This window comes from Rutilus rutilus (assembly GCF_951802725.1).
Source record: "Rutilus rutilus genome assembly, chromosome: 2".
In the NCBI taxonomy this organism is placed as follows: domain Eukaryota; kingdom Metazoa; phylum Chordata; class Actinopteri; order Cypriniformes; family Leuciscidae; genus Rutilus; species Rutilus rutilus.
This window is the reverse complement of record NC_140210.1, coordinates 27,729,582-27,752,625: the sequence shown is the minus strand read 5'-3', so window position 1 is coordinate 27,752,625 and position 23,044 is coordinate 27,729,582. Positions and strand designations below refer to the sequence as shown.

General features: G+C 38.4%; 1 protein-coding gene across 4 annotated transcripts; it reads right to left on the bottom strand.

The window, feature by feature from the left end:
* Positions 1–51: 51 nt before the first annotated feature.
* On the bottom strand, positions 52–21,943 carry wbp1lb (WW domain binding protein 1-like b). 4 transcript variants are annotated; one of them, XM_084403012.1, is made up of 4 exons: positions 21,652–21,943; positions 12,509–12,611; positions 11,825–11,986; positions 52–2,878 (listed from the first exon to the last, which is right to left on the bottom strand). In XM_084403012.1, exons 1-4 carry the CDS (start codon positions 21,709–21,711, stop codon positions 2,178–2,180), a joined length of 1,026 nt encoding a protein of 341 aa, XP_084259138.1. In that variant the 5' UTR covers positions 21,712–21,943; the 3' UTR covers positions 52–2,177. The 4 variants fall into 4 exon arrangements, with proteins under 4 accessions (XP_084259138.1, XP_084259139.1, XP_084259140.1 ...); XM_084403013.1 differs by having other exon boundaries at positions 12,509–12,608; XM_084403014.1 differs by lacking the exon at positions 21,652–21,943 and adding an exon at positions 13,762–13,908.
* Positions 21,944–23,044: the final 1,101 nt, after the last annotated feature.

The following is a 23,044-nucleotide window of genomic DNA, read 5'->3' as shown; positions in this document are numbered from 1 at the left end:
TGATTCAAAGATGGCACAGGAATGAATCAAAATCCCTACTTTGGAAAACTATGGAAAACAATGACACATGTTGTGTTGATTTGTGTTTAATAGACAGTGTCTCGATTAGGTTTTTTGCATAACAAAAGATAGACCGATACACAATAAATTGTGCCAGAACTCAAATCATTGGATGATTGCAATGTTAGACAAAAGAATTGCAGGCTGTACAAAATGATATCACATTCATATCATGTGTGCACAAAGCTTCAGAGTATCTGTAACTTTTTGAAAATCAGCAGCTTATTAATATTTCAGAGAAAGAGATTGATTCATATGTATTTGTCTCCAAGCACAGCTCTAACATTAGACTGTCATCACAGAGACACCAGTAAGAGCAGCACATCTCTCTACTAATAACATTCATTAGGGCGGTGAAATAAATTATTTGTTAAAAGAGTGCTTCAGTCATGGAGGAACTTAAAACTGAAGCTACTCTGGTGCAGAAATACAAAAATAAATCATTTTAGAATTACACAAGTAGCTCATTAGTTTGCATATGAACAGAAAATCAAGGCAATTTGAATTGTTACCAAAGTACATGATGTGAAAATTAAAAGGCATAGATTTAGAGCTTTCATTAAGAAAAGTATTTACATAAAAATATACATTCTATTAGGCTGATGTCCGAGATGATACTGGACAACTGGCACGTGAATTGCATTTAAGAGTGGTTGTAACAGAGTGCAAAAAGAATAGAGGCAATTCATGTTACACCGATACAGCCTTACGTACCCATGTGTCGGCGATAGCATCAATCTCATCAAGACACGTTTTACAAATAGAATCATCTATATTATCATTTTAAAAAATATCTTTGGAGTTCACTTAAATATGTTTCAGTGAGAAAATAACTTTGTAGCTTACATCAATGGATAAACAGCTATAAGACCTGACTTCCAGCAGTTTGTGTACTAAAGAAAACTCCCTTTGGCAAGGCTTTTATCCCTACAGGTTCAAAGGAACATACAACATGTAGTGTTTCTATGCAATCAGAAAATTATGGCAAGTAATAATGCAGCACTTGCAAGCTCCAATGCTAAACAATTGTCCCATGTCATCTATATAGCCTACTTTGGCTATGAAAGCTTAGATTTTTCTGAATACACATTCATCAGAGCTTACAGCAGCAAAAACAACACAGGCAATATGTGAATTAAGACTGTAGGCATGTAAATACTTTGTTTAAAATTGATTGAATGTGATTCGCTCAGAACAATGTGATTGTGCAAAACAAAACAAACACCGTTAAAATGTGTCCCGTTCCATTAGGGAAAGTCGACAGGGGCCTCAAAAGCATGTCTTTTTTTGGTGTTCCGTCAGTTTTTACATTTCTCTCTGACGGTCCTGAAAAACTGATATTTCAGCACATATTTAGCGTCTCAATCCTAAGACTGCACAGTTAAGGTATTTCATGGGGGAAAAAAAAGGTCCATTGTAAATAGTGTAGCAATGTGTGAAGCACAAGTCACTTTAAAACCAAGCAGCTTTCTGCAGGAGAACAGCGAATTCACACAACCAACCTGAATAAAAGCAGATTCTGTGCTGGGAACGTTTTCGCCCTTACGGAAAACTCCTGATCACACAGATTGCAATTGAAATTAAATTTCACCAAGCAACTGTAAATGTGACCGCATCTTTACACTGTGGATGTGGTTTATGACGTTTGTAAGTCATTGTCTGAAAGATCATATTTACGAGATGAATGCACAAAGTCGTAATTGCAAAGTGGGAAGCTGGATTTTCTTTGAGCCCAGAATTGAGTTGGGAGGCGGGTCAGTGAGGAAAACTAAAACTAGCTATGATGCATGTACAAAAGTATTGTACAATTATGATTCAGTTTACAGCACCTTCAAAAAATGTGCATTCTTTGTTCATCATTTTGCTGTATTTGTGTGTAGAAAAGGCACAACGGCATCTTGCTCCGACCACTTTGAATGCACCAATTACGACTTCTCAACTCGTGGAGCAAGTAGAGCCCATCCTTGTGCACTTTTGGCCGTTTAACTGCATAAATAGATGCTTTGTACAAAAAACAAAGATGCGGATAACATCTTATTGTTTCCATCAGTATGTTCTCTATATCTCACTTTTTTGTTCACCATCTCATTCAGCTTTTTCTAAATTAGTATTCAGCTTTAAGATTCTGTGTTATTGTGTTGACCCTCTCGTTCATTAATAGTATGCAAGTAGAGGCAAACAGGATGAGGTTGAGATTGGGCCAGTGGCGATGCTCCACACTCCATTCTGTTTTCTGGGGATAGACGGCCCTGATTTTCCTCCTCGAAGGAATGGAGGCCACATTCCTCACAGAAATCCTCAGAGTCCCCTTGGTCCTCCTCCCTCAAAAGCCTCTCCAATTCTTTGGGTTCATGGCTTTTCAAGCCCCGCCCACAAACGCACACCTCAATCCCAGAGTCCCCCGTAAATCTGCGGTGCCTTGCCAGAATCCTCTCTTTCTCATCAGGCATCACCACATTCCTGAGCGTCTCCTTCCTGCACTCGTTCTGTTTGTCCACGCTGGGAGGCTGCTCTAAGGGAAGAGCACTCTGTGTGGACCTGCTTCGCTCCAACTCGATCTCGCTCTTGCTGTCGTCTTTGCGGTGGAACCCGTTAGAGGTATGGATCTCTTCCAGGCTGCGTCTGGAACAGAGCGTGTCAGATGCAGGGGGCACTGGAGTGATCTGTCTGGGTGGGCAGTGCGTATCCTGCTGGTCGGTGGTTAAGGGGCTGGTGTAGGCTGGAGGTCCTGTGTTTAAGGCACTATATGGGGGAGGGGGCGTAGCAGGACGATGCACCGCTTCCTCATATTCTGGAAGGAGATAGTTGGGTAGGAATCCTGAAAGAGAAAGAATGCCAAGAAAATGTCTGAGAATCACTGTGAGAATTGAATTCAAACTTTTGTTTTGGTTTAAGAACTATAGTTTAACCAGTTTAAAGGGATAGTTCACCCAAAAATTAAAATATGGTCATCATCTCATCCTCATGTTTTTCCCAACCTATTTGACTTACATATGGAAGGCTATTTCTGCCACAAAAGGCAAGGCAAGGCAAGGCAAGGCAAGGCAAGTTTATTTATATAGCACATTTCATACACAATGGCAATTCAAAGTGCTTTACATAAGAAATTAAAATAATAAAAAGAAATAAGAATAATTAAAACAGTTTAGAAAAATAAAAATAAAATACAGTACAAACAGTCGGACGAGCATTGGCACAGTGCTCATTCATTAAATGCATAGCTAAACAGATGTGTTTTGAGTCTGGATTTGAATGTGACTACAGTAGGAGCACATCTGATCTCCTCTGGAAGCTGGTTCCAGCTGCGGCTGGCATAATAACTAAAAGTGGACTCGCCATGTTTAGAGTGAACCCTTGGTATTTCTAGCTGATATGATCCTAGTGATCTGAGTGATCTGTTGGGTTTATATTCAGTGAGCATATCTGCAATGTATTGAGGTCCTAGGCCATTGAATGATTTATATACCAGTAATAGTACTTTAAAATCAATCCTAAATGTAACTGGGAGCCAGTGTAAAGACCTGAGGACTGGTGTGATATGTTCATATTTTCTGGTTCTGCTCAGAATCCTGGCGGCAGCGTTCTGTATGAGCTGCAACTGTCTTATGGTGTTTTTGGGAAGGCCAGTGAGGAGTCCATTGCAATAATCCACCCTGCTGGTGATGAAAGCATGAACAAGTTTCTCTAAGTCTTGACTGGAAACAAAGCATCTAATTCTTGCAATATTTTTCAGATGATAGTATGCTGATTTAGTTATTGCTTTGACATGACTACTGAAACTAAGGTCTGACTCTAGTGTCACACCAAGATTCCTGACTTGATTTTTAGTTGTTTGACCCCTAGAGTGAAGGTATGCGTTCACCTTGAGAACTTCATCTTTGTTTCCAAACGCAATGACTTCAGTTTTGTCTTTAACTGAAGAAAGTTTTGACACATCCAACTGTTGACTTCATCAATGCATTGGCACAGGGAGTCAATGGGGCTGTAATCATTACGCGATAGGGCTAAGTAAATCTGTGTGTCGTCTGCATAGCTGTGGTAAGCAATTTGGTTCTTTCTCATTATTTGGCTCATTGGGAGCATATACAGGTTGAACAGGAGTGGCACAAAAGAAAAAGAGTCAAAATTATGACAAAACATTTGGACTTTTGTTCTATTTTGACACCATCTCATAATTGACAACACTGTAGTATGTCATAGTTTTGACTTTTTGTATTATAAATTGAACTTGTTAATTTTGTCTTTTTAGTATTTTAATTTTGAAATGTATAGCCTAATGCAAGGTTCCTACACATTTTCCATTTCAAAATTCCATACTTTTCCAGACTCAAATTTCCAAACCTCTCTGTAGATTTTTCAGAAAATAATTAGACCAATTTAGAATGTATAAGGTTTTAACTTTTGTATTTAAAGCCTTGCGTGGCCTGGCTCCAGCTTGCATTACAGATCGTATTTGTCCCTAGTCCCCCCAGAGATCCCTTAGATCTTCTTCTGGCAAGTTATTAACCATCCCGTTGTCTCGCTTGAAATCTAAAGGTGACAAAGCCTTTTCTGTATTAGCCACAAAGCTGTATATTTATATTAAACCTTTAATTTAACATTTAGTGTTATTGTTTTAGTTAGAAGATATTTTAATAAATTGTACAATAGACAATAGAACAACGGAACAATAGACAATAGAATCTATTATAATCAGTGATGCTGTCTACGCTGGATGCGATGCCCTGATTATGCCCTGAATATAACCACTGATCAACGGATCCGCTGATAGACACCTGCTTTCAAACGCTCCCGTGTGTACGTGTAAGCGCTCAGTGAAGAGCGTCAAAGACGTCTATTTACAACATGTTTTTGAAGCCAATCATAGACATATGTTGAGCGCATGAACACTATGGCCAATCAGAGACATATTTATGTTGAGCGCGTGAACACTATGGCCAATCAGAGACATATGTTGAGCGCGTGAACACTATGGCCAATTAAAGACATATGTTGAGCGCGTGAACACTATGGCCAATTAAAGACATATGTTGAGCGCGTGAACACTATGGCCAATTAAAGACATATGTTGAGCGCGTGAACACTATGGCCAATTAGAGACATGTTGAGCACATAAAAACTATGGTCAATCAGAGACATTTATGTTGAGCGCGTGAACACTATGGCCAATTAGAGACATATGTTGAGCGCGTGAACACTATGGCCAATTAAAGACATATGTTGAGCGCGTGAACACTATGGCCAATCAGAGACATTTATGTTGAGCGCGTGAACACTATGGCCAATTAGAGACATTTGTTGAGCACGTGAACACTATGGCCAATCAGAGACATATGTTGAGCGCGTGAACACTATGGCCAATTAGAGACATATGTTGAGCGCGTGAACTCTATGGCCAATCAGAGACATATTTATGTTGAGCGCGTGAACACTATGGCCAATCAGAGACATATGTTGAGCGCGTGAACACTATGGCCAATTAAAGACATATGTTGAGCGCGTGAACACTATGGCCAATCAGAGACATTTATGTTGAGCGCGTGAACACTATGGCCAATTAGAGACATGTTGAGCACATAAAAACTATGGTCAATCAGAGACATTTATGTTGAGCGCGTGAACACTATGGCCAATTAGAGACATATGTTGAGCGCGTGAACACTATGGCCAATTAAAGACATATGTTGAGCGCGTGAACACTATGGCCAATCAGAGACATTTATGTTGAGCGCGTGAACACTATGGCCAATTAGAGACATTTGTTGAGCACGTGAACACTATGGCCAATCAGAGACATATGTTGAGCGCGTGAACACTATGGCCAATTAGAGACATATGTTGAGCGCGTGAACTCTATGGCCAATCAGAGACATATTTATGTTGAGCGCGTGAACACTATGGCCAATCAGAGACATATGTTGAGCGCGTGAACACTATGGCCAATTAGAGACATATGTTGAGTGCGTGAACACTATGGCCAATCAGAGACATATGTTGAGCACGTGAACACTATGGCCAATCAGAGACATTTATGTTGAGCGCGTGAACACTATGGCCAATCAGAGACGTATGTTGAGCGCGTGAACACTATGGCCAATCAGAGACGTATGTTGAGCGCGTGAACACTATGGCCAATCAGAGACGTATGTTGAGCGCGTGAACACTATGGCCAATTAGAGACATATGTTGAGCGCGTGAACACTATGGCCAATCAGAGACATATGTTGAGCGCGTGAACACTATGGCCAATCAGAGACATATGTTGAGCGCGTGAACACTATGGCCAATCAGAGACATTTTGAGCGCGTGAACACTATGGCCAATTAGAGACATATGTTGAGCGCGTGAACACTATGGCCAATCAGAGACATATGTTGAGCGCGTGAACAATAGCGTGAACACTATGGCCAATCAGAGACATATGTTGAGCGCGTGAACACTATGGCCAACATATGTTGAGCGCGTGAACACTATGGCCAACATATGTTGAGCGCGTGAACACTATGGCCAATCAGAGACATTTATGTTGAGCGCGTGAACACTATGGCCAATCAGAGACATTTATGTTGAGCACGTGAACACTATGGCCAATTAGAGACATATGTTGAGCACATGGAAACTATGGCCAATCAGAGACATTTATGTTGAGCGCGTGAACACTATGGCCAATCAGAGACATATGTTGAGCACGTGAACACTATGGCCAATCAGAGACATATGTTGAGCGCGTGAACACTATGGCCAATTAGAGACATATGTTGAGTGCGTGAACACTATGGCCAATCAGAGACATATGTTGAGCACGTGAACACTATGGCCAATCAGAGACATTTATGTTGAGCGCGTGAACACTATGGCCAATCAGAGACGTATGTTGAGCGCGTGAACACTATGGCCAATCAGAGACGTATGTTGAGCGCGTGAACACTATGGCCAATCAGAGACGTATGTTGAGCGCGTGAACACTATGGCCAATTAGAGACATATGTTGAGCGCGTGAACACTATGGCCAATCAGAGACATATGTTGAGCGCGTGAACACTATGGCCAATCAGAGACATATGTTGAGCGCGTGAACACTATGGCCAATCAGAGACATTTTGAGCGCGTGAACACTATGGCCAATTAGAGACATATGTTGAGCGCGTGAACACTATGGCCAATCAGAGACATATGTTGAGCGCGTGAACAATAGCGTGAACACTATGGCCAATCAGAGACATATGTTGAGCGCGTGAACACTATGGCCAACATATGTTGAGCGCGTGAACACTATGGCCAACATATGTTGAGCGCGTGAACACTATGGCCAATCAGAGACATTTATGTTGAGCGCGTGAACACTATGGCCAATCAGAGACATTTATGTTGAGCACGTGAACACTATGGCCAATTAGAGACATATGTTGAGCACATGGAAACTATGGCCAATCAGAGACATTTATGTTGAGCGCGTGAACACTATGGCCAATTAGAGACATAAGTTGAGCACGTGAACACTATGGCCAATCAGAGACATATGTTGAGCGCATGAACACTATGGCCAATCAGAGACATATGTTGAGCGTGTGAACACTATGGCCAATTAGAGACATATGTTGAGCGCGAGACATATGTTGAGCGCGTGAACACTATGGCCAATCAGAGACATATGTTGAGCGCGTGAACACTATGGCCAATCAGAGACATATGTTGAGCGCGAGACATATGTTGAGCGCGTGAACACTATGGCCAATCAGAGACATATGTTGAGCGTGTGAACACTATGGCCAATCAGAGACATTTATGTTGAGTGCGTGAACACTATGGCCAATTAGAGGGGTTTAAGAATCCGTTCAACAAAGCTCAAAATGCTAGAGGGAAATGCTGGTATCGTCATATTTGTACAATTCAGTACTTTTGACAACACTAGTCCATTGTTTAGACAGCCCTAAGCTGTTATGGTGCAATGCGAGAACAGTCGCATCTGGTGTTAGTATCTCACTATTTTGACTTATGTCACAAATTTGTTTGCTGCTTACGGCCATGTTTTTTATCCAAGTCATATTAGAGCATATGTTAGGATGTCCACCAAAGAAGATACACACCAATTTTCAACTTCATGGATTATACGGTTACAAAGTTATAATTGATTTTAGTTGCAGCGCCCCCTATTGGCAGAACTGTGCGAAACTTAGTGTGTGTTCTCAGATTGTCCTGTTGTCTTTGTGCATCAAGTTTCATTAAGCTTGGACATTGCGATCAGCAGCTATAGGTCAACTCATAAAAATGGGCATTGCCTCGTCCAGGCAATGCCTTTCTCGTCCAGGCCCTGGTCATTTCTAGGCTTGATTACTGCAATGCTCTTCTGGCCGGACTTCCAGCATGTGCAACCAAACCTCTACAGATGATCCAGAATGCTGCAGCTCGTCTTGTCTTCAACGAGCCCAAGAGGGCCCACGTCACTCCTCTGTTCATCTCTCTGCACTGGCTACCTCTCGCTGCTCGCATCAAGTTCAAGGCATTGACGCTTGCTTACAGATCTATCACAGGCTCAGCTCCCTCCTACTTTCCCTCACTCCTACGAGCCTACATCCCTACCAGACGCCTACGATCGATCAACGAGCGACGTCTCGTGGTTCCATCACAGAAAGCCACAAAATCACTTTCCAGAACATTCTCATTCACAGTTCCATGCTGGTGGAACACTCTCCCCACCCTCATCCGGAATGCAGAATCCCTGACAACATTAAAAAAACAGCTGAAAACCCATCTCTTCCGTGAGCACTTAACTATATATATATATATATATATATATATATATATATATATATATATATATATATATATATATATATATATATATTCGCAATGCTTGGACAAATCAAGGTTCTTTTGGCAAATTTTTTGCCAACACTGTCCCTAGCTGTTGTGTGCCCATTTCAGTGAAGATTGGACCAACGGCCTAGGAGGAGTTCGAAAAGTAGTTCAAGAAACTTAACAAATCTGAGATTTTGGCTTGACTCAAGGATTCAGGGGAGAGAAAATTGTCTGTAGCCCTTAGAGTTCCAAAGTTATAATCCAAAATGCAAAATGCTTTATTATAGCACCACCTAGTGTCAGACGGCCATGATGTCCGTGCGCTTTCAGTGCTTGGACCCCTAATAATAAAAAGCCATAAAATGATGAGGCACATAACTTTGAACAATTACAACTGATGTATTTATCGTCATGTGACGCACTCTCAATATGACCAACAGGTCTTTTGTTTTAACCTGTCTGGGCAGATTAGATTAAAATTATTAACTCACATCGATCGTTCTTTTTCTATTTTTTTTTATGTCATCTATATTTATTCAATTGGTAGATGCATTCACAAGATGAAGAAACATTACTTGATCATTTCTGAAAGTTCACACGGCACTAAAAAAAACTGGAGTAATGGCTGCTGAAAATTCAGCTTTTGTAACAGGAATAAATTACATTTTAAAATGTATATATTTTTTTATTTTAATTTTTTTACAATTTTACCGTTTTATTGTATTTTTTTTTTTATCAATGTTTATTGGTGAGCATAAGAGACTTCATTCAAAAACAATCGTACCGATCCCAAACTATTGAACGTTAGTGTATACAGTTTTAATATAGCTTTGTAAAACAAATTATTTTAGTGGTTGTCATACAGATATCATTGTGCACTTGTTGTGTGCCCTTGTTTTGATCACAACCAGTTCACAGAATGACAATATTTTCCACTAAGAACAGGAATATTGACATTACTCATAATCATGATAATAGTTGCCCACACAGTCCTTAAGGTTTGTTTTCTTTTAAAGGATAGTTCACCCAAAAATAAAAATTGTCATCATTTTCTCACCCTCAAGTTGTTCCAAACCTGTATGAATTTCTTATGCATAACACAAAAGAGGTAACCTAACAGGTCATACAGATTTGGAGTAAATTATGAAAGAACTTTCATTTTTTTGTGAACTATCCCTTTAAAGCAATTTCAGTTTGCTTAATGTTGTTAAAATAGGACTATTGACTATAAGACTACTGTAATTAAAAAAAAAAAAAAAAACCTAGCTGAGCTAATGGCCAAGAGAAATAAGTCTGAGCTAAGAAAAAGAAAAAGTTTGATTTTGTTGCTTGTGAGACATTGAAATGGAATCTTAACAAACTGGTTTTGGAGATGAAGAAGAGAACAGATATAGTTGCATGCCTATTGGCCAACATAAAAAATAATTGCTTGGAGCATGCCCGACACATAAACTTACATGCCTCGAAAAGGGACTTTGATCAAACCATGCCATTGTGTGAAAAAAACTCATGCTAAATGTTTGATAACACTGTCTTTCACACGTGCTCTTACTGAAACAAACAAAAGGCAGCGAGTGCAGAGTGCCGTGGTTGTAGGTGTAAGTGAATTTCTCATCTATCAGCAAAACCAGGTCAAGACCACCAAAGACAGCTTTCTGAGAACATCTTTTTTCACACTGCTCCTAATGTGTGTGCACTAACTTGGATGGGTTAAATCCAGAGGACAAATTCCAAGTATGGGTTACTATATTTGGCCTTCACGTCATGTCACATTCACTTTCACTTTATACAAATCTATAATGTCACCTGTGCTGGCAAAATGAGTCACAATAAGCAACTTTTATTTTCACATTCTCTATTAAAAAACCTTCAAAATGATGTATGATTTGTTGGAATCAGACCAAAAATGACTGAGCTACACCTGTTTGAAGTCGATAGAGTCAGCAAAGTAAATTGAGAAAAATCAAGTTAAAGTTTTCTGAAGGTTCCAAAACAAAATCACATAGCTACCATAACAGATAATAACACAAAATTTGGCACACACCAAGTCAAAACCAAATATTGCCTATTTATCTAGAGCAAAAATATATATTCAACTTTTCTCCACTATGCCACAATTGTTTGATTAACATTAATGAAACAGACAGCCTGTATATTAGACCTAATGTACTGCACGGATCTAAAACGTTACACATCAGATGTTTTTTCCCCAACAGTTAACCAAACGTTCACATAAGACATAACAGATGATGTTTGCGTGAATACTGGCCAAGACAGATATTTTGAAATACTGTAATTCTGTGTATGTGTGTATATCAGGATCGCGTCTGAGGTGCGCACGCATCGGATCTGTCAGTCAGCGTTTTTCATGGACAAAGGAAAGGTGCTCCTCCCAGAAAACGTAAAAAATAAAGATAATTTCAGATGTTTAATTGCTATTTGGAGAATTGGGATCACTTTGATGATGAGGGCTTCATTTCATTTCATTTGTGTGATAACCTCAAAATAGACATTTTTCGCTTGTTTTCCCTCGAAATTAGCCCGTGCACATTACGACTCATTTTGCCAGCACAGGTCACATATATTTAATGTTGATATAAGTGATTAATTCAACTAAATCATATTAAGTAATTAATTTGATTAAAATATTCGATTGACGGCCCAGCTTTTTTAACAAATCATTTGACAGCCAACAAATTCTAATCTACACAAAGCACTCACAAAATCTAGCCAATTAAATATTTTTTTGTATTTTCTTATTAATATAAGAAAATGCATATTAACAATAGAAGCTTTTCCAGTATTAGAATGTGTTAAGTTTATTATTAAACATTCTATGTTTGAGCTTTAAAGTAATAAGCATTATCACTTTCGTTTTTAAATTCCCTTATTTTTCTAGGTTCTTTGCTAAATGAATCAAAGTAGCAAATAAAGCAGAATGTGTATATAAGAGAGATGATATTACTGAAGTAGAAGGGGATAGAGGTGTTGTTGTGAACCTCTCTGTAGGCAATGAGGTTGATCTCGTGCTGTCGCTGTTGCTGTTGCAGTCTGTGTTTGGTGCGACGGTGATGACACACGCAGCAGCAGCTCAGAATGAAGATGATGGCCCACACCAGCCAGAACCCTGAAAAAAAAAAAAAAAAATAACATGGAATAATCCCACACGGAAACAAAATAAAACATTTAAAGTATGCCTTTGTACTTTATACTGCTACTTAAACCCTGACTAATTCCTCTTAGACTAAAACCACTGCTTGTGCATATGTGGTCAAACATAAGTATTTGCGAGACTCATGTCATTCTTACTCCACAGTTTGCTGAAGGTCAAGCATCTTAAGCTGAACTCACTTCCTGTACAACAGCCTTTTCTCCTCATTTCGGCATATATAGTTTAGTTCTTCTAAGCCTCTTAAGGCTGGGTTACATTTCATCTTGGACAGCGAAATTCCACAGACAAAATACATTTATCTCAAACTGAATCGGCATGGTCAGGAATTTCAGCTGATGGCGGAGAAATGTTACGTAAGGTTGAAGTTTAATGAATGTTTGGAAGTTTTATTTCGTCATCATTCTTGAATGTGAACTAGCCTTTATGAATTCCTATGAAACATTGTGACCCTGATATTAAACATGAAGATGCACTTACACCAAATTTCATAGTAGTAGCTACAGCACTGGGACTCTCCACAACAATGTCCCGTCTCACACACGTAGCTTTTATTATTCACCCCCTCACAGTGAAGTACCTGCTGAAAAAAATTAAAAATTATACAAAATAAATGTATTGTGGATTCAGCGTTTATCTCTAGAACAGCAAATCTTGACCAAAAAATAAAAATAAAAATACAGTAGTATTTTTTTTGAGAATTCTTGGAAGAAACTTTTTTTGAGAAACTTTTGGATATGGTAACATTGTGATTTTTGGACTGAAATCGCTATATTAACATTATATATCCAATATGAATATGGTTATCATTAAGCAAAGTGTAGAATTATACCATGTCCCATAATTATTCAGTTATTATATCTTAAATCATGTACTATTCTACCACCAAAGTACTTGAAAGTGTTTGAAAATAAAATAATGAATAAGTTTAGCTCAGTTTAAGCAGTATAATCCAGTGTGTAAACTATTTACTCTAAAATACAGTGCAATATTTGGGTGCAATTTGTGTTTTACAGTAAACAGGTTAATCACCTGTGTGAAATAAAACAATAAATATGCTTTGTCAGGTAAAACTCGGAATCAAACATTTTACCAGAGAAGTGGGTCAATGTTAAATAATAATGCCCATTAAAAACACAACAACAAAACATTAAAATTAGAAACCTATGCCATTTTTGAAAAACAAAATGTCATGTAGAGTAACAGTTTAAACAGAAACAACATACTTTCCTTAAACATATTAATGTAGACATATTAATAATTATTTATTTTCAGAAAGGTTATACTGAAATGATTTGTAAATATCATTGCTTTTTTCGGGGCTGAAAAACATGAAAATTTACAACCTGAAATAACTTTGTTAGATCTGGGGGTAAAAAAAATAAGTGTCATATCACTGAACAAAGCACTGGCTCCATAATTATTGATTCATGTCAAATACTTGACATAAAAGAACAAAAGCTGCCTGGACACTCAGAATATGTATAGCATCGAACTGCCCATGTTGTGTACAGCGAAATCTAAAATTTACAGAATTAACTTCCTTTCTCTTACAGTAAATCCAGTTACAAAAGCACTGGACACCATGTTACCCTCAAGAAAACAAAGACTACCACAGGTAGATCAGAACAAAATAAGCAGAAACCTTCAAAAGGTAGGCACAAGGCATGTTTGTTCCATTTCATGAATCAGTTAATGATTAAATAAGAAAGTTAAGAGATCAGGTTCTCTACCATTCTTGTCTCCTGGTGCAGTACAAACATGCTACTCCAGAGCCCTTCAGCCTTGTGAAAGTCCTTTCAGCACAATAGTCGTGATACACAGGGGAGGAACAGGGTACACACACACACACACTTCACTCAAACAGGGGACAGGGATTGGTCTACGGAAAATTCCATGCAGCAGAGGAGTGTAAGGAGGTCTGCATTATAATGAGATGCTCCCTCAAATGTTATGGGAGTAGACAGTACAAAATAAAATGAAAAGGTTACCAAAACATTGCCTAACATTCTGTTCCCAATGCCATACAATGTTTTGTTCTGTTTCAGTTAGTTAGATCCTAAAACTTATCTAAAGCAGCACTGTCTTCACCTTTTTGCTGTTGACCCTACCTGTACATTGTAAAAACATAACGTGAAATATTTTTGACTGTCAAAATGCCGGCGGACACAGCTGCAGTCAATTGTTCAAAATCTTTATTTTTAGTAAAACTCTGTGTACACAAACAATGTTCTCAATGCTGGAGTTCATGTGTAGAGCCCCTGGTGATACACTGAGCAAAGTTTCATGTTGTGTCGAGCCTTCTTAGTGTTTTAAAAATAGCGATTTTGATGCTATCATAGTAGTGCCCCAAGCACTCCCATTCAAAAGGCAATTTGACCGAAAACGAAAATACGGACAAACGTAAGAGTTTCCATTCTAATTACCGTAAAACTTTCAATAATAGCCGAGTCCCAAATAGACGCCTGTCTCTTTTACACGCCTAGTGTGGATACAGGTTTGGATAAATAAAGGCCGGTCTCTAATAGAGGCCCGGTCTGTTTTTTAGTTTCGGGTTGTATTTAATCTTCTAAAACCCGTCAGATCGTCTGTTTAAGCCGGTTCTGTGGAGCAGATTGCGCACGCAAGAGAACCCTGTGCATCTGGATGGGAGCTGTTAGCGCAAGCAAGGCAGGCAGAGTTAGCGGAGGCCGGAGAGGGAGAAGTGGAGGAGAGCGACGAGGAGGAATTCGCCAACTTGTAGTTGAGGATCGCGGTGATGATGATAGTGATGAATAGGGTCCTTTTGTATCACATGATTGCAGTTGTTTTACAGGGTAGCCTTCATTCTTTCTTGTTAATGTGTTTCAGGCAACTAGTTCATAGGCTCGATGGATATTACCGCTAACTTGTGTTGTTCAGCCCACGGCTGTCACATCGTTTCGTTTTTTTATGCTGCCAATAATCTAAAGGGGGTCGCACACCGTACGAGAAGCGCAGCGCCGCGTCGCGTCTATGACAACTCGAGGTATCGCACTAAGTGACTTATGGCCAGCAATATAGTTATGTTTAAGGACATTATGGAATTAAGATCATGCCTGTACTATGTTATGATTGTACTGTACAAAAATACAATCGTTGCTTAGTCTGCAGTCTGAATTCACTTTAGCTCAGAGCGTCCGTTAACTGAATGAATTGAGAATATCACCTGAAAATCCGAAAACATCAGCAGTTTTCATTCAAGCAGCTGGTTTCTGTAAATGAGTGTAAAACTGAATGTATATTGCAGCACAGGGTGAAGTCAGTAGGCTATATACATTAACGACGATTTGAGACAATGTACACTCATAGAGAATAATGTGTTCGAATTTTAAAGACGCGGCGCTGCGCTTCTCGTCTGGTGTGCGACCCCCTTTAGACATACAGAAATATAGTAGGCTAATTCTTACATTAACTGATCTGTTAAACACAAACACAGATTTGGTAACCTCCTACTGTCATGCTCATCTCAACACTAAATTAAAGGCCTGTCTCAAATACAAGCCGGTGCAGTTCGGCGATTTGGGAAAATAAAAGCCTGGGCTATTAATTGAAGTTTTACGGTATGCTTTTAAACGAAAGTTTGCCTCGGGTAGATTAACAAAAAGACCCTAAGTTGCATTTTGGCAACAGTTATCCTTTAAGGTTGAAACACTGCGGTCACATGGACTATTTTAACAATGTATTTACTACCTTCCTGGGCCTTGAAAATAATAATAACATTGCAGTCAATGGAGGGACAGAAAGCTCTCGGATTTCATCAAAAAATATCTTAATGTGTGTTCCGAAGATAAACAAAGGTCTTACGGGTTTGGATGACATGAGGTTGAGTAATTAGGCAACTAGGCTAACCCTTTAAAATATTTTAATTATAATTAATTATAATCTACAAAGTATAGTATTTATAATTAAAGTATTTTGCCTTTGTGTGGGTAACACTGGTTGTTGACACCGTTTACATATCACCATTTTGATAAGCTTTCAGTATGTGCAGAGCATGTGATCATTTTTACATCTTGTATTATTATGGTGTATCAGTATAATCAGTACATTTAAGCAGTTCATGATCATGTAGGCTGTACAGGCAAAAAAATATCATCCCATAATGCCTGAAAAATTGTCACAAATTGTTTTTAACCACAGCTGTTTAACCACAGCTTACAACACACACAGCCATTAGGCTACCAAGCATAATGACTGTCCACCATAAAAGCAAGACCAAAGTAGACACAAAATTCCAGAAATTACTCAATTCTGCTGAGCAGGTCAAGTGTAGCCCATGACACTGTGTCTTTCCCTTGAGAACGTCAAGGACCGTCACAGCACTTTGAGTACCTCATTTATCACCAACTACAAATATCAGCAATTAACCAATGCTGACTCTGCAACATGAGACTGGACATACTGTTATTATTAAACACACAGTGACCCAAAAAAAGTATTTGGACACTTAAGACACACAAAATGTATGAATCACATTACACTGTGACTGAATACAAAATATCAAGCCATGTGGAATCTGCAAACAAATGACAAGACCTTTTCTCAGAACTAATTCTGCTATCCTGACCCATTTTTGGATTTATGCTCTCAACCAAATGGTGTCAAGGTTATTTAAAAGGCACAATATGTAAGATTTTTTGGATCAAAATATCCCAAAACCACTAGAACAATGTTATATTTTGTTGATTTGTGTAACCTACCTGCATTATGCCAAATGTTTTCAACAACGTTTAAATCCAGAGAAATAAGCTATTTTAACCAGTGAAACGGCCCATGTCGCCTGTCAATGACGCCATATCCAAGCTACCCTTGATTTCCGATTTTGCTTCTGTAGAAACCATGGAAACACTAAACACGCATAATATATTATGCATTTTATTAGACAGGTGATCAACTGTTTGGATACCTTTATCGACAGAAAACTAATCATTATATAGTTTATATAGTTCAACACAGTTAGTCTCACACTTTGAGTCTCATTTTCTTGATTTACCACAAATAACATGTTTGTGCCATGCCTCAGAGAAAACATTATTTTGGCTAACAGCATAATCAGAAAGAGCTTTATTTGTAGGGACAATAATACAGCCTTTTCTCTGCCATGCAATAGGCTATATTTGAAAATTAACTGCATGCCATTCAGCAACAAGTCATCCAGCTTTTAATAAGATATTATAATATTGACTCAGCTTACTGCAATGCGCCACATTAGCATAATAAAAACAGCAAGGTAAAATGTCCCGGGCTCTCGGCCCCGTCCTGCTTCATACAACAGTAACGCTAATACAACTTAAATACATTAGCTCATCCATGAGCATAATTTCTGCCCGAGTCCCGTCGGATTTCTTTCCATCAGCTGTGGAGGGGAATGCGACAACTCCCATGATTCCACGCTCCTTCACGGCGTCATCAAGCTACGCCTTTGTTGTGGTTTAGAAAAAGCGACCTCTAGCAGCGAAATGTACATACTGTGCCTTTAAGTCACTGTATGTCAGTGTCCTAGCAGAGTAACCACAAGTGTTGTTCATCAAAATAACTGTGAAGACCATAAAGTACATCTATTGTTTAACTTTTTTTCTATTGCATCCTTAAAAAAAATGTTCTTTCAAATAAATGGCACTACATGTTTTTATGTGTGATTTTTAAAATCTTCTAAATGTGTCCAAAAGAATGTGTAACATCTGAAAGATGTGTGAAGACCTTGGTAGATCGAACTAATTTGTTGCAGCTGCAGAGACTATCCATATCCGGTTTCAGTGCCAGACAACATTATATCAGAAAACTAATTAAGTTTAATAGGTTATAATGAGAAGTTGCTGAAAGCAGAAGATAATGTTGGCCAGTCTAATAAAGATCCTTGACTAGCTAACATTGTTTTCCACAGTCTTAGTGAGAAGTTGAGTATCAGCGACAGCATATGATACTAATACTGAGTCAGCAAAAACTCAAGAGACTTTTGGGTGAACATGAGATTAATTCTTATTTAGAGGGAGGAACTGTCCACAAATGCACTCTGTATTACACAAAATACTCCTAAGCAGAACTCTGTTTAACTTGTAACTGGTGAGTGTGGTTTATCATCAGGTTATGCTGTCATCATAGTTAACCTACTTCAGTACTTTGAGGGTGATTTACAGGTTTTTGAGCCACTTTTTACGGCACCAAAATTATGAAATGTCTATAGCCCATCAAGTTTCAAGGAACCAATAGCATAACCAATGCAGTTCTATATGCTGACTAGTCCTATACAGTATACAAGGCAGCATATAGTGTACTATGCCCCCACCACTTTTTGGAAAGGTCAATTTTGTTCTACCACTCAAAATAGCTTGTGTCAGGCATCTTCAATTATAGAGAAAGAGTTTTTTGTTGGTGTATGTTACAACATGCAAGTTTCTCTCCCGCAAACCACAGACAGTAGCCAAATTGCCAATCTATCACTTTTTCCTGACTTACAATCTTTTCCAGTGAAAACACAAAACAAAATGCAACCAAATATTTCCCTACTACAGACATATAGATGCAACTTTGGTTCAGTAAAATAAATGCAAGGCTAAATAAAATTGGAACCCCCTCAACACCCTAGACTCTATTCACACTTGTAGTTCCGTTCTCTTGAATCTATTGGTCAGGACCAAAAAATAAAATACATTTAGCTCTGGTTCACTTAAAGTACTGTCATTTTTAAGACCGAGCCTAAAGTAAAAAAAAAAAAAATATATATATATATATATATATATATATATATATATATATATATATATATATATATATATATATATATATATATATATATTGTTTTTTGCAACAAACATCCCAAATAATTGTACGGTGCTAAACGCGCTCATTGTATGTCCATGCATATGATGGTGATATTTAGTTGAGAAGAGCTTATAAAACGTTTAAAAGAGTCCCAACAGTGCCATGAATTCCTCCGTTGAGCACAAATGAAGATCTGCTGCAAGGAGACCGTGTTTCCAGTTTCCACACCTACTGAACTGTAATGGGCAACGCAGCTCCTATGATAAGAAACACCAGGGCTATGTCCAAAATCGACCCCTATACCCGCCATTTGTAGTAATGTCCGAAACCATAGGGGACATTATAGAGTGCACTCACTCATTCAATCCCATAGTTCACTGCAATAACAAGTGTACAACTGATGCACACTCAACAGCTAGAAAATACCCATAATGCACTGCGAGGGTCGAGCCGAATGAATTCCCGCCTCGCCCGAAGATGGCGCCAACAGCTAAATCATTCACCTATCCATTTTCCAAACCGCTGGTCCAATGTGTACAGCGTAATATCATACAGGTTACAGGTATAAATAATTTTTTTCTTGATTATTAAATTGTTTAAAGGAGCCGTATGTAAGATTGTGGCCAAAACTGGTACTGCAATCACTTTCAAATTACTGTAACACTACTGACTTCGTGATTGGTAGATAGGTGGAGGGTGGCGCTTCAGGCCAAAACACAAGATGACAACATCAACATCAGTTGAGGGCTGCAACTTCACTTTTTAAATGACAATATCCTGGCCGGACTACTGTTGTCAGTGATATAAGTATTTGAAATGAACATGATTTCTTAATGTCTAGTGACATATCAGGGCCATTTTATGATTAATTGAAATGCATTTCTTACATACAACTCCTTTAATTAAAGTTTATACATGCTAGCATGACAGAGTTCAAGATAAATATGTTCAATACTACTGGTCTGGAGCTGCCAGTTTGCTAAGTTTCAAATGACTAACTACACAAAAGCGGCAGCCCTTTCTGGCACACTCACTTGTTTTTGTTCACTCATTCAAGTGGACTATATTAGGAGTAATGTAGGGAATAGTGAATTAAGGAATAGAGTGGAATTTCCAGGTCGCATCTTGTGACATTGCGTCCTTTTTTGGTTCAATTAAGTGTCTTCGGTCCATGCTGCGATCATATTTCAGTCAAACCGCACCAGAGTTTGTTTGGAAGGTCCAAATCCGAGTGAAATTGTTCCCACAGCGTTGGTCTGGTTTCACACTCACTTAATTCTATGAGAAGGGTCTGTCTGCGTCTACAAACCACGCCCCTGCAAGTTACACCAACTACAAAAGGGCTCATGCGCAGGTTTCTTTAAATCGTTTTACCCTACAGCAAGTTCCTTAGCAATCTCTTTCTACTGGACCTGCAAACCAGCATGCACCTACAACCTGCTCATGCCCTTTAGGAATAATTCTCATCCCAAAAACATTCAGAACCATCAAAGCAAAAGCACCCTGGCACTGTTTTTTGTTTTACCAATAACTCAATTACATCCAATAAAACACAAACACACACACTGCCCTTTGGACCTCATGATGACAGGAATACCCCTTGCAGTCTATTTTTTTTTTTTTATGTATAAATGCAAAGCAAACTCTATTAATATTCTGTTCAGCCTGCTATTTAAAATGTGAATCACATCACAACATGCAAAAAATTACTTTAAAAGAATTTTAAAAAAAAATCATAAAAACGTCCACTCTATGTAAACATATTCTACCATCTTGTGGATTTTATCACATTTGCAAGTTATGTATCATCAAGGTCAGACTCAGTGACCAGGCAACAAAAAAAATTACCTTTATTGTTTCGAACAATACTGAAGGCATTTGGGGACGTTTTACACTAATTGTCAGATTTTGAATCGTATCCATAAATTTGAATAATTCTGGTTCTGTTTTTGCACCTTGCAGCACTTCTTTACTGGATAAAAATACATTTGACGAGCCAAGTTGTACTCTGATCAAAAAGATATGTAGGCTAGAGGGATCCCTCAAAGGCCAAGAAGGAAAAAAAAACACTCAGAACATTTCACTCAGCACATTTTAGTGATAAATTCACTTCTTTGAACTACAGACAATGTGCTCAGCACTATCTTCAACAGCGATAACAAAATCCATAGACCTCTGTAAAGGAAAAACACGTGTCACGATACGTGTGCTATACAAATTTATGACTTTAGATTAATTACTTCAACTTAATTGTTGAATCAAGTTACTGTACATGCTCATAGAATCATTTATATTCTCAACACAACTGGTAATTGACAATTAACGTTAGTGTATTCTAGTTCAAATCAGCTACTATAAACACCACTATAAAAGTCCCGAAATATGTCACATTTGAATGATTAGCCACTGCTAACACTGCAGACTTTCGTTTACTGAACATGGCCCGCAGGCTTAGGCCGTGTCTCCAAAACATAGGGAGGTGTCTACTTAGACAGCATTTCGGCCATCACGTTATGTCCAAAACGGTGTCAATCAAGCAAGCAGCCAACTAGGATTTGAGACACAGTTCCACACTTCCGTGACTTGACGCAAGACTGGTTAGCAGCACGCAAGACTCGTAATAAACAGATGCATCAGATTGCAAAATAAATAAAACGGACAGTGTTAATAACACAAACTTATTAACATGCCCTACAAAGTGAGGATAACATATGCATAATGTTCAACCGGCGATTCAACAAGTGGCTGAGCCTTAAGTTTGCATTCAGAGCCCAACAGTACACATAACCGACACAAACAACCTTCAAAGTTTAACAAGACATTTAAGATGTTTTTCTCACCTCATAGACACTGGCCTCGGTGGGGATGGCAGATCCAGCGATATATAAAAACAAGCCCATTTTCAACAGGCTGATAGAACATTACAGTTTATCAGTGTTTACTTTGGGCAGCGTAAGTGTTGCTATTATAACTTAATACGAACAGTAAAAGGCTCTCGACTTGTTAATGCACCGCCGCCTTCTGCTGTTATTGTTATATTGCGACATGAGGGGAGGCACAGCAGTGGAGCAGGAGCAGCAGCAGGAGCTCCGTGCCACTGGTTGCCCCTAACTATTATACAAGCGAGTCCCAGAACAGCAGTTTAGGCAAAGGCACTATGGCAGGCGATCGGGGTCAAAAGTCTTTAAACGAAACGCGTGAATTTTGACCGCTTCAACACGCACCGTTTGTCCGTGTTAACGCGACAACACGCATGACAGCCAATGAAATTGTTGTATTTGAGACTTAATTTGCATATGTGCCAAACATCAGACGTCATGTTTATTCATGAAAGATGTCGTAATGGTATACTGGTATGCAAACATCAGACGTTATATTTGTTAATCAGGGATAATGCATTGGTACGTTGTGAGTGTTGTCAGTCTTATGTCATGATTTGTCATGCCTTTTGAAGTTGTTCGTTTAACGTACTTCTTTCTCAAGGTAGAAAAGTCAACAGCTTAAACGATGGCTCTTAGAAAGGCTCTTTTATTTGAGCAAACTGCCAAAAAAAAACTTTTCAGACCGTGTGCAGCTGAACCAAGAAAAGCTTAAGATTGCATGGAGCTGATAAGCATGAATGGCAGAAGGAAAAGACTGCAATTAAAAAACAAAACAAGAGAACATTATTTTAATGCAAGCAATAAAAAAAACTGCACACATCAAGCTGTGGAATAAAAGAAAAGAAATGCACGATTAACTAGATTAAGGCATACTCCTGTCTTAATGTAAACCCTGTCCACCACCCCCGAAGGTTTCACAAAGTTATTCTTGCCACTGTAACTTATGGCTGCCTAAAGACAGGTTTATGGGTAAATAAATTAATAATAATAAAAATATATACCAGGGCTCAAAATTAAGCCTTTTCATTTGATTGTCCTTGGGTTGGTCATTCAAAACATTTGTTTGTCCAGGAAAAAAAAAAATGTTTGTGTGTGTGTTGTAAATATAATTTATTCCGAATCAGTATTCTCATCACTGTTCAGTCAGCTTTAACATATATAAATCGGCATATTTATGATATTTTAACCTTTAAAGGGCATTTTTCCCTAATCGTTTTAAATATATGCTTCATCTTTCATTTAAAATTCTTAAATTTGATCAATAAATTCTAATAGAATAATAAGATGCTAAAGGGCTGTTACCAATCAAATTAAACTGCATTAAGTAATGAGATTATTTAAAATATTTTTT

What these genes read in the sequence shown, in the direction of transcription:
- wbp1lb (XM_084403012.1), bottom strand. Translation starts at nt 21,711, where the DNA reads ATGGGCTTGTTTTTATATATCGCTGGATCTGCCATCCCCACCGAGGCC. An exon ending in CCGAGGCCAGTGTCTATGAG is followed by an intron (nt 12,612 to 21,651) that starts GTGAGAAAAACA and finishes AATTTTTTTCAG; the next exon opens with CAGGTACTTCACTGTGAGGG. An exon ending in CTCTATCCCCTTCTACTTCA is followed by an intron (nt 2,879 to 11,824) that starts GTAATATCATCT and finishes TTTCTCTTTCAG; the next exon opens with GATTCCTACCCAACTATCTC.